Source organism: Sitophilus oryzae, unplaced genomic scaffold, assembly GCF_002938485.1.
Source record: "Sitophilus oryzae breed Bouriz unplaced genomic scaffold, Soryzae_2.0 scaffold_907_pilon_pilon, whole genome shotgun sequence".
NCBI classification, from domain to species: Eukaryota; Metazoa; Arthropoda; class Insecta; order Coleoptera; family Curculionidae; genus Sitophilus; species Sitophilus oryzae.
The window spans coordinates 879,411-892,148 of NW_022147536.1; the positions used below are offsets into that span (position 1 = coordinate 879,411).

General features: G+C 31.2%; 2 protein-coding genes across 2 annotated transcripts in view; both read right to left on the minus strand.

Annotated features, from left to right (window-relative positions):
- The window catches only part of LOC115890638 (nose resistant to fluoxetine protein 6-like), a 34,036-nt gene extending 30,994 nt beyond the window's left edge, over positions 1 to 3,042 (minus strand). Inside the window, exon 1 of the mRNA XM_030910933.1 lies at positions 2,806 to 3,042. Within this exon, the coding sequence (XP_030766793.1) occupies positions 2,806 to 2,872 (67 nt within the window). The 5' untranslated portion in view covers positions 2,873 to 3,042. The remainder of the gene's footprint in view (positions 1 to 2,805) is intronic.
- Positions 3,043 to 9,222: 6,180 nt separating this feature from the next.
- Positions 9,223 to 12,738, minus strand: part of LOC115890639 (nose resistant to fluoxetine protein 6-like) — a 33,172-nt gene continuing 29,656 nt past the window's right edge. The window contains exons 8-9 of the mRNA XM_030910934.1: positions 10,378 to 10,520; positions 9,223 to 9,546 (exon numbers count right to left, since the gene is read on the minus strand). Coding sequence (XP_030766794.1) covers positions 9,340 to 9,546; positions 10,378 to 10,520 — 350 coding nt within the window. The 3' untranslated portion in view covers positions 9,223 to 9,339. The remainder of the gene's footprint in view (positions 9,547 to 10,377; positions 10,521 to 12,738) is intronic.

Below are 12,738 nucleotides of genomic sequence, written 5' to 3' on the forward strand. Positions count from 1 at the left end.
TATGGGAAAACGGGAAAATTCCCGGTGGGCCGGTGAAAAAATGGGCCGGTGGGCCGATCCCGATCAGAGCTCAAAAAAAGATTGGATTAGCAAACATTAAATGGTTAATCTTCTAACTAAAGTAACGTAAGATCCTTAGTGACTCCATAACTAACTAATCAATTTTCATCAGTATAATCGTCGTTGCTTTTAAACATAAACACCTATTTGTAAAATAACCTATTGTAAAATGTCTAACACTAAATGTCTGGGACACTTAATTTTAATAATCATCTGTTGTTTGTTCGGTTTGAAAATTTTATTATACAAGGTGAGTCTATAAGTGCAAATATTTTCAGGGCTGGTAGATCTCAATAAAATAAACATAATATATTTTCTTTATCGAGTTTCAAATAAGTCCAATCGAGTTATTAAAGTTTGGAAATTTAAAAAAAATATATTTTTCTTTTAAATTGAGCCACCTCAATTTTTCGGTATTTGCATCTCTTTTAGTGCCGTAATATCAGAGATTAAGAAATTATACCGTGGGAAAATTTGCTGTGAACAAAGTTCTAAAAAGTTCTACTTGTCTACAAATTGTAAAATTTTTTGACAATAAAGGTATTTATTTATTTATTTAGTTTTCTAAAATATGCAGGAAAATTTAAAAGAAAATGCTCGATTTTTTTATCTTTTTTTGCAAAAAAAAACTCATTGACGTGTTCCTGGGGTCGAAATATACCACCGCTGAAAATATTTGCACTTATTTAACACTCACCCTGTATAGTTTTACCCAATATTCTTTTATTTATAACTAATAAATATGACTGACTGACAGTAAAAAAAGAATGAATAGCATTAGGTAAATTTAAATAGTCTAGATCTAAATGTATACTAATAAGAATACGGTAGCGTAGATTGACAACTGGGGACCTCGGTAAGAAGGTAGACGAATTTGACGCGAATTCTTCGGTTGACGGAGAAAACATATCTATGCTTGGCTTGAATTGGGGACGGACTAAAAGCCAAGTCTGAGAACCAAAAACCAAGTCTAAATTGTTCTTTATAATGTTGCTAAACTGAATTTGCTGAGACCAGAGACAGTAGACAAGAGTTAAATAAAGTTTAAACTAGATTAGATAATAAAATATTAATATGTCTCGAAGATCCAAATATTCTTATTTTAGACTGTAAAATAACATTACATCAGAATACATCTACATCCGCTGCCTAGGTATTGCCTAGGTTTTTTTCGTTTGAGTCATGGCATTATCATACAAGATGCCAAATGTACAAAAGTATAGAGGAAAATTTTCGTGATAAGAAAAGTTTCTCCAGTTTTAATGGCAACCGCGGTTCATTCAGTTAAAAACACGAAGAGGCTGCTACTGTAGCAGAAAAGAGAGAATTTCTTTCTATATAATGTGTAAGAAAGTATACCCGAAAAGCTAAAAGTAATGTATTTCACAGAGGATTGGGTCAGCTGAACTGAATGAATCAGGAAGTTTCTCAAAATCGTAGCCTATTCAAGATCAAATTACCGTTATCGATAATGGAAATAAAGCAATAGAACCCTGTAAAACTGAGCCATTTTGTAGTAAAAATTTTAAACCGGAGGCAAAAGGGCTGCGAAAAACGAGCAAAAAACACCCTTACTTATATACAGGTTGTCCCAGAAATAAGTGCAAGTATTTTATGGAGTAGACAGTAGATAAAAGAAAGATATTTGCTCTTCATCGTTTTTCAAACAAAATCAGTCTTTTCAAAGTACAAAACAACGCAGTTATTTTACTTTTAAAATTAAAAAAAAATAATTTTTTGCTCAAATTTTGAGAACCACTGGATCTTTTCTGCATTTTATTTCTTGTAAATTTAATCTACTACCTATGTTGGCATATTATCAAGAAATAATGTTTTTTAACTAAAAACTAAAAAAATTTCCAAAACATTTTTCAAAAAATTCCGAATATTCAAAAGTTTTTTTTTGCGAAAAAAAGCATCATACGCGTGTTTCTGGGGTTCAACTATACTACCAGTTAAAATACTTGCTCTTATTTCTGGAACGCCTTGTATAGATAAATAAAATATGTTTCTTCTTATATGGGCCGGTTGTCTGTTTTTCCCGGGCCGGTTTCCACTTCCCCATCCGCCCCTGTTATTAAGGTATTCTTTACAATTTTTTTCTTCTATTTGTATCCTTCAGTTTTACAGATCAGATGTTTTCTTTAATATCGTTAGTTCTGTTATCGCTATTAATGTTTATTGAAACCAGGACTGTATCGTTAGTCTTTAACGTTTTTTTTTTATTTAATATAGAGCATCCAACGCAGTGTAATATGATGTTATGACAATAGTCATCAAAACCATCTCGTCATTTTAAGAAATTACATCGAAAAGTAATGATAATTGAAAAAATTGTAAATTGATCACGATAAGCTCATTTCGCTCTTAAAAATTAACCAAAGCATGTATTGACAAGATCATAAACAAAATGTTCAGGAGTCATGGTTCTGACCGTAAAATTATATTTTAGAAAAATATACATACGAAATTATTGCACAGGGTGTTTTAAAGTTAAGGTAAAAAACAACCCCCGATTAACCCTGCATAATATGCCAAATAGTAAAGGTTACAAAAAACTGACTTTACGAATTAAAGTTGATATAATTATCAGTTTGCAAAAAATTCATGAAAATAGGGCTAAAAATAACAAAAATATAACACCTTAAATTTGACCAAAAATTTCTCCGTTGCGTTTTTTTGCATCTGAGTGTATTTTACAATAATTATTGAGTAAAAGAATTCTTGATTAAAATGTATATTTACCGGTTACTTGGCTTTTCCCTTCATGAAAATAAGTTAGAATCACTAAAACCAAAACACCGTGCCGCATTTTTATCGCTACTAAGAAGACGTTCTATTTTTACTGGCGAACTTGTCAACATTAACCATCAAAACAGTCGTTTGTGAACCTTTTACACAATTTCAGAGTGATTTATTACAAGAATTACCGACTAGAACATATATTCGCAAAAAGACTCGCCATCGCGTACCCGACGATCTTGGACAATCTTTCGACATAGGCACGGTTTTATTTAAAGCGGTTTTTCTTCGTTATAAACATGTAGCAAGTGCACTAAATAAAAATAAACGACTCGAGTGAGTCTTGAATAACAAATACGGTTTTAGTAGCGGGTCTGTTTGAAAAGAAAGTTTTTTTTCGGTTGTGCTTGGCATCAGGGCTAAATCATAAACAGAATATTAATTTTTGGCTCTTGTTAACGTTAAGGAAATGTTCAGAGTTCCTTAAGTAAGATTATGACTTTACAAATAAAAGTTCTATAATTCTTACAGATATTGTTGTTTGTGGTTATTTTTACACATATTGTAGATTGCATATACGGGCACAATGACAGGTGTCTCATATCTTAGAGACGTTTTAGAGCCTATTGTGCGTCCATTTCGAGGGGCAGTGGGGGATGAATTTTTTTACATGAACGATAATGCTCCTCCCCATCGCACTTTAGCGGTTTGCGAATTTTGTGAGGGAAAGGGTATCAGAAAACTGTGGTGGCCACCGATTTCTCCAGATATGAATGTGATCGAGCATGCTTGGGACATGCTAAAACAAACATATTGCCAAAAAGGAATGATCCTCCCCGTACCTTAAATGAATTGAAAATTGCTGCGCGCGAAACATGGGAAGCCATTCCTCAACATCTTCTGGACAACTTAATTGAGAGCGTGCCACGTCGTCTCATAGCTTACAAACAATGGCTCGAGGAGGCAATACAGACTATTAGTTGTGAGAAATAATTAAAATTGTTTTCAATATTTTCTGTTTAAAATGAAATTTGTTTTTGTTGATTTTCACTCATTATGAAATAAAATTATAATAACAGCCTAAATAGTTGCACTTAGATTTTTAATTTTATATTAGTTAGTCGTGTAGTAAGCCAATATGTCAAAAAATATAAAAAGAATCATATTAGGTCAAAAATAAAATAAAAATATCATTGTATGCAAAAATGATAGGTGTAGGTATAGGGTCGCTGATATGTATGGAAACGGTCGATTATTGGATAAAATTAGCGATGGGAACTATCGAATGAATTAAACTATCGAATGGTTACTGAATGAATGATTTCAACTATCGAATGGTTTTATTCGAATAAAATCATTCATTCATTTGTATACTAAACCATATGTGACAACCTCGCCGTGCGACTAAATGGTTATCGTTGAGCCACGACTATCGAATGCTTTTGATAAATGAAATTTAGTATTCGTTTGAATTTTGTGTGCGTCAGTGCATTATTAGTTCTTCCAAATTTTTATAACTTCGCCTTATAAATACTGTGCTATTTTTGCGTTTATTAAAATATTTAAAACACTAAAATAGTAGTTTTTTTTTAATTGACGATTGTGTGCGTGTGCAGATGATCAAAATTTTTCCGAAAATTTGTGTGATTTTCCGTAGCCCGATCTTTCAATTATTTAATTTCATATGGTATAAGGTCTATTTTTTAATGGGAAATTTTGAGAAGTAGCAATTTTTAAGAGAGATGATTTGAACTTACCTTACAATTAATTTTAAAAACACATACATATTTGTATTTTATATGTTTTAATAATATGAATTAGTTGAACTTAATAATCATATCGTCCCATTGTGCCAAAAGTCACTAACTTACTTTTTATTACTTCCGAGAAAAATGCGTCTAAAGATGAATTGCATTGCATAAAGATGTTATAGTTAGTAACTATTCGGTATTAAAATAAAACATAAATAGCCAGAAATCGTAGTTAATGACTTTTGCAATCGATTCTCCGCTTCAAAACATAGTTAGTGATTGAATTTGGTTGTTCGGAGAAATGTTAGTGACTTTTGGCAGCAATAGGACGATATTTAAGTAATGTGGTTAAGTAAATGGTTATCAAACTCAAACTATGGGGTGAGAAAATTAAATTGAAAGTTTTACACGTGCCAATTTAAAAAAAAAGTTAACGATGTTTGTAATTTGTTTATGCTAATTCTCTAACATGTAGTTTTTTGCGAAGAAATATTTCATTTGTTTTTTAAAGTAAATGCCAGTAAAAGTACATATTATTTTTAAATAGTGATATAAAGAACATAATATAAATAATTTTGACTTCTAATTTTTTATTTATATTTTCCTTCCACTACACTGCATGTTTAGAAAATTAATAAATGTTTATATTTCATGATTTTAAAATTTGTTGTTAATATAACAGATTAGTTCTGTAATTATTATTATTTAATAAACCAACGTTGCCATTTAGAGACTATATTATTTCTAAATAGGATCTAATATAAATAATTTTGACATCTAATTTGTTGTTTATATTTTGCTACTACTTAAAAAAATGTTTATATTAAATGATTTTAAATTTTGTTTTTAATAGGTATAACAAATTAATACTGTTATTATTATTTATTAAACCAGTCTTTGCTTAAAAACATTAAAAATAATTTTCCTACATCCAAAATAACAAGTATTATTGCAGTGTAACAACAGAATATTATTACAAAAAATGCAAAATATATAGACATACTATCCCTAACTAACTAAAGCCAAACAATAATATTCTTTGCTAATATCATGGCAACAGCGCCCTTCATAATGTATTTTCTGTGTAAATACTAGCACCTCAATAAAAAAAATAATGTGTCCTTATCTTTAACTAACTCCGGAAAAAATCAAAGATGCCGGCTTCTTTCATAGCATTGCCACCGACCGTTGTCGGGTTTCTAGGAAAGAAACCTACGTCGCCGGGCGACAACTAAAATCCAGTTAATATTTTATTATAATCGATCCTGACGAATAAATGAATTTTATAAATGAATGAATTTTATAAATGAATGGTTTTTGCTGCCGAATTACTAGAATACAAAATTTCAAGGCAGATGACGTATCTATTCGATAATTTTTATTCGAATAGTTTTTAACGAATGTTTTCTTACTAGCTATCGAATTATTCGAATGAATTGCAACTATCGAATGTTTCGATAGTATTCATTCGATAGTTCCCACTACTAGATAAAATACACGAGGTATCGCAAAAAGTTAAAAACCAAAGTTATAGGGTTTTTAAATGCTTAACATCTTGTAATAAATCTAAGTATACAGGGTCGGTCATAAAGTCGTGGAACATTAAAGTTTTATTTTTTTTTTAAATTGAACCCCCTGCATATTTATTGCATATTTCAATTCTTCCTTCAATTCTAAGCAAAAATTGAAATACACACAATGTACCTCAAACCAATCATTTCCGAGTTATTGACTTTTGAAAATATCACTTAAACAATTCGATTTAATTCATTTCGATGTGTTCCAGTTTTATTTAACGATGCCATTCTGCAAAAACTGTGATACTTGATCTTAATAATATTTGACATTAGTTTTCAAGTTAGCATTTATACAGGGTGGCCCATCGAAAACGTTCCGCAAGACATAACGGCCAGGATATTTTTTTTTTCGAAAAATCCAAAAACACGTCAATTTTATTTGTGAGGGAAAAAAGGAACTTTTGCCCCAAAAATGATTGCAAAATCTTCAACCCTCTAAGCGGGGGTGTCATCCCCCAACTTTTTTCAAATGGGAAGGGGGGTCAAGTGGCGCCGCAATTAAAAGAGCTTTCTATTCTGTTTCCCCGCTTCGTTTTTGAAAATCGGTCGAGTCATTGAGAAAATATGAAGGATTGAAATTTGAAAAGTTTATTTAAACATTTATCAGAGGAAATGATAAGGATAAATTCCTTCGACCAATTTGCTGTTTTTTCTTATTATTTCTAGATGTTTACGCATTTTTTCACTTGCCACAAGGTTGAACGATCAGGTGCGGTCTCAATATCGTTAAACTGACCCACAATAGAATTTCCAAAAATACAAGCCCGCGACGATCAAAATCGTCTTCGTTGAGTTCTTGTACCAACTGAATTTTGTACGGGTGGAACTTGTGTTTTTTTAATATCGTTTGGACACTTGTACGATTCACGCCGCACAGAGGGATATTTGTAAAAATTAGGCGGTCAAATCTATTTTATTGATTTTAATTTGGAATAATAGCAAACTAATGTGAAATTTTGCAATTTACACGATTTTTATGGGTAAAAAATACAATATAAGAATAACAGAAAGAGGAAAATATGGAAATTTAATTATTAACTCTATAAAAATACAAAATAATTATAAATTCCCAAAAACCTTGTCCATTTTTAGTTAGATGATGATTCCCCGTCAGAAGAAAACGTATTAGATAGATCGTCATTGTCAGAGGGATCTTCTGTTGTTATTAAAGAACTGCATTAAAGTTACTAACTTTGATGCAGTTCGATGTCCTCCTGAATGCAATTGCATTTGAGTCGCGTAGGTAAGTAACATGGCATCTGTTTTAGTAAGAACTTCCTTGGCCTCTCTTCTTGTACTTCTCTCACTCAATTCAAAAAACGACTTTTTAGGTCTTCCCATGTTTGGCACTGCTTTTGGCAAACAAAAAGATGTTTCAAGCCACGTAGCATTTTTTTTTATTTTTTTTTTTACAGTACAGTTTCTAAAAAATACAGTTTTTCTGTTATATTTGGCAATTCTTATTCGTTCATTATATATCAAATAATTGCTTTTTGGTAAATACCTTCACTCCAGATGGTCCTAAAATTAAATAACGAAATAAAAATTAACAAGTTTTATAATTATGTAAAATTACATGATTTTTTTAAAAAGAAAAATCTTGGAAAATCGGATATTATGGGGTCTAAACTTTTTAAATTCGTGTACTAGACAGTACCATCTAGACAATTTAAAAAAAAATTAGGCGGGAAATACACGGAACTATAACAAAAACTTAGCTTTACTTAAAATTTAAAACGTCAAATCTTTTAAATTTACTGTTAGGAACAGTTACATCGAATATATAGAACAACATATTAATAATTTGTAGTATTTACCTGCTTCATCAATATCCATATTAACGTTTTCAAGAAAAGTAGCTACTACAAACGGTATCGAATTTCAAACTTTGTCTTAATAACTCAAATAAATATGCTAGTTTTGTATTGTGGCATGGAAACAAAAACAAAGATTCCTTAAGGTGGAAAAAAAACATAATATATAGTGTATTCATATGTTATCTTAACAAAAATATTGCTGTTTCTTAAAAAAAGGTCACATTTGTCAAATCAAATTTTGGTCACCTAATTTTTTCAGATACCCTTCTGTGCGCCGGTTGCGGTCTTATTGGCTAATTTTCTTGTACTCAGCGTACTACCCATGGCAACTTGGCCCAATACGAATACCTCCATAGCTTCATTTACTACAGGATTTTCCCTCTGCCTCTTTTTATTCATAACGGAACCAGTTTCGTGAAATTTTGCTACTAAATCGCGAACAATTTTGCCATAAAGCTGTTTGTCAGGATGGCGTTCATTGAATATCTGCGCAAACCGATTGCCACATTCATTATCTTTAAAATAAAGTTCAATTATATCCAGTTTTTCTGCAAGTGAGTACACCATAATTGTTAAAAAGTTTAACGATATTGAGAAGAACTTCAACGCACAAGTCACAGAACAGCTATCTAGCAACTACCGCACCTGACCGTTCAACCTTGTGGCAAGTGAAAAAATGCGTAAACATCTAAAAATAATAAGAAAAAACAGCAAATTGGTCGAAGGAATTTATCCTTATCATTTAGTCTGATAAATGTTTAAATAAACTTTTCAAATTTCAATCCTTCATATTTTCTCAATGACTCGACCGATTTTCAAAAACGAAGCAGGGAAATATAGAGAATAGAAAGCTCTTTTCATTGCGGTGCCACTTGACCCCCCTTCCCATTTGAAAAAAGTTGGGGGATGACACCCCCGCTTAGAGGGTTGAAGATTTTGCAATCATTTTTGGGGCAAAAGTTGGGGCCTCACAAACAAAATTGACGTGTTTTTGGATTTTCTGAAAAAAAAATTACCCTGGCCGTTATGCCTTGCGGAACGTTTTCGATGAGCCACCCTGTATAAACCCCATTCACTACACAATTCGATTAACTCCACTTGTAAAAAATGTTAAATTTATGTGTAAAACCACTTGCTATATTGATAACTGTTCATATTTAAACATTTTTTCAAACACGAGGAAAATGGTAACCTCTGATGTCGAAAATGATGTTGAAAAATGTTGTTAATATAAAAAATTGTAGTAATTTTTATACTACAATAATTATTTTTTACTATTAATCACATAATTTATTTCTGCTTCAATATCAATAATTAACAATTTTATAAAAAAAACTTAAAATAACACATAAATTAAAATATTCCATTAGTCTTATAATACATGTAATTTTTCTAAACTTTTGTATTTTCCGTTTCAACATAACTGTGATTCGTGAAATTAACAGACGCAGGTGGTTTGTCAGTGATCGACGATTCGTTAGACTCCTTAATGCCCTTGAAGAATAACTTTTGCAAGGCTGAGACTGGCATTTCCACTAATAGGCATAGAACTAAACCAGCTAGATACGCGCAGGTTAAATCACCCAGTACTGCTATAAACTGAAAATAAAACCGATTTAATGAAAAAAATAAGAATAAACTTGATAACGAGCTATACTAATTAACATTGTGTAAATCTCGACAAATCTACATATACAGTGTGTCCACGGATTGACTCCCAAAGAGGAAAAACTTTTTTATTCGTGGATTTATGAAAAAAAGTTATTCTTCATAAAAACTCCTGCTTGAGCTTAAACGACCAACAGGCATATTATTTTTTGAATTATGAAAAATAAAAAAATATTGTTGCAAACAAATAATAGATAATAAAGGCAGGTTGTAACAATATTTTTTTATTTTTCATTCGTTTTCTAAAGAAAATGTTTAATACTAAGTCGTGTACGAGTTTTATTTTATGGCCTCCATTGGTTAATTTAAAAAGAGAAGTATAATGAAATTGCGTAAAGGTAAACAAGGATTTAAAAATTATTCAAAAAAATTAAGTTGAGTAAATGGTATTTTATATGGAGAGGAATCTTTTACCAATCCCTGTACATTTAGCTAGTGAGATAAAATTTCGTTACGTGGTGTAGTTTTTCAATCCCTAGAACTTTTATTAATAACTTTTCATCGTATTTTTACATATACAAGTACTTTAATTGTTCTTAGCGTTTTCCATATTTTTTAAATTTTCAACAGTCGGTATATACATCTGTAAAAATAACATGCCTGTTGGTCATTTAAGCTCAAGCAGGAGTTTTTATGAAGAATAACTTTTTTTCATAAACCCACGAATAAAAAAGTTTTCCCTCTTTGGGAGTCAATCCGTGGACACACTGTAGATAACAGATATAGGAATATTGAAACATCCCGTACAAAAATAGTACTTACGCTCATTGTGTCGTTTAATGATGAGGGCCATCGTCGATATCCCATTTCCATTCTGATAAATATTATGTGAATCAAATAACAGCTAAACGTAATCCGACCTAAGATTTGTACTATATCTCTCTCAAAACACCAGCGAATAGCCCCTGTAAATAAAATAATAAATATTAACCGTAACGCCATCATTAACCGTAACGTCATATATTGTCGAACCCTCTCAGCACAGAATATCTAGCTACGCAACAGAAGCCTCGTTACATGTATAAAATCGTAGGTCGCAAAAGGAGACAGGCTTTAAAAGCCTGTCTCCAAATCAGATATTTTGATGCCGTAGTTTCACTACTACATAACAGAGGGCGATAAATTTAAAAGAAAACAGTTTTCTACAGTCGAAATTTAAAAGAATTTTATGCAGTGTTGCCATTGTGTAATTTATATTGTAATATTTCCTGATAAAGCTTAGCTTCAAATTTCCTACATCACTTAAACATATTAAAATAGATTAGAGCTCTTTTTTCAAACGTTTAAGTATTTAACTCGCCATGTTAGTTGGAGTTAAATATTACGAGCTGAATTAAAATCACTCTCTGGCGTTTGATTCTAACTGAATCCTGAATTTTGATTGTAATTCGGCGACAATATAATAAGTATTGTTCTACTATTACGACACCACTTCCTGACGTTCGATTGTGTTCATACCGTATGATCGGGAAAAAACGACGTTAGCGATGACTATGAAATGAAAATCGCTGTCATTTTATGTGTAAATTTATATGGGAAATGTCATCGATCGTCTTTTCCCAGCCAACTGGACGCCGTTTTTTTCGGTATCGTACGATATTTGATATATACTTGCGTATTTTTCATGACATTGCAATATTATGGTAGCATGAAGCATATCAAGTGATACCGTAATATAGTACCATATTACGATACATGGCGTTCGATTGGGCTTAAACTTGGTATATTACGTATCTTCAGTGACATTGTAATATTATGGTACCATGAAGCATATCAAGAGGTACCATAATAGTACATAGAGGCACCATATACGATAGAGGTACCATATACGATAGAGGTACCATATACGATACCATTTCCTGGCGTGCGATTGGACTTATACTTGGTATAGTAAGTATCTTCGGTGACATTGTAATATGATGGTACTATGATGCATATAAAGTGGTACCTTAATATAGTACCATATTACGATACCACTTCCTGACGTTCGATTGGGCTCATATTTGATTATACTTGCGTATTTTTGATGACATTACAATATTATGGTACCATGAAGCATATCAAGGGGTACCATAATGTAGTACCATATTACGATACCATTTCCTGGCGTTCGATTAATCTTAAACTTTGTATACTACGTATTTTCGGTAACATCGTAATATGATGGCACCATGGAGCATATAAATTGGTACCTTCTATAGTACCATATTATGATACCACTTCCTGACGTTCATTTGAGCTCATATTTGATATATACTTGCATATTTTTGATGACATTGCAATATTATGGTACCATGAAGCATATCAAGAGGTACCATAATAGTACCATATACGATACATTTCCTGGCGTTCGATTGGGCTTAACTTGGTATAGTAAGTATCTTCGGTGACATTATAATATGATGGTACTATGATGCATCTACTATGATGCATATATAAAGTGGTACCTTAATATAGTACCATATTACGATACCACTTCCTGACGTTCGATTGGGCTCATATTTGATTATACTTGCATATTTTTGATGACATTGCAATATTATGGTACCATGAAGCATATCAAGGGGTACCATAATGTAGTACCATATAATGATACCATTTCCTGGCGTTCGATTTGGCCCAAATTTGATATACTTGTGTTTCTTTATAAAGATTTGTTTAATTAATAATTTTAATTTATTGTACGATGTCGTAACAGCAACTTTTATGCCGAACTAATATAATATTAATTGTACCTGTGTCACTTTTAAAAATCTACCTAGGTCTATATAAATAACGTGGCAAACAGAAAAAAATTGTTATTATAGTATTTTTTTAGACAATTATCATTTTTTGTAGTGCATTTTAATAAATAATTTCCATTATTATTAAACGTATATTTCATTACTAACGGTTTCAGCATTAATAAATATCACTATCAATCGCTCTGTATATTATTAATTTTAAAGGTAGTTAAAGTTATTTTCTTAGTTAACATAATAAAGTAGTGTATATTAAAAATGTATTTTGAGAGCATATGTTTTCTAATAATATACTTAAAATTAAAACTATTTTAAAAGCCAAACGAATAATTAATATAAGTGTATCTGACAAGAAACGAAGAATAGAAAGGAATTATTATAC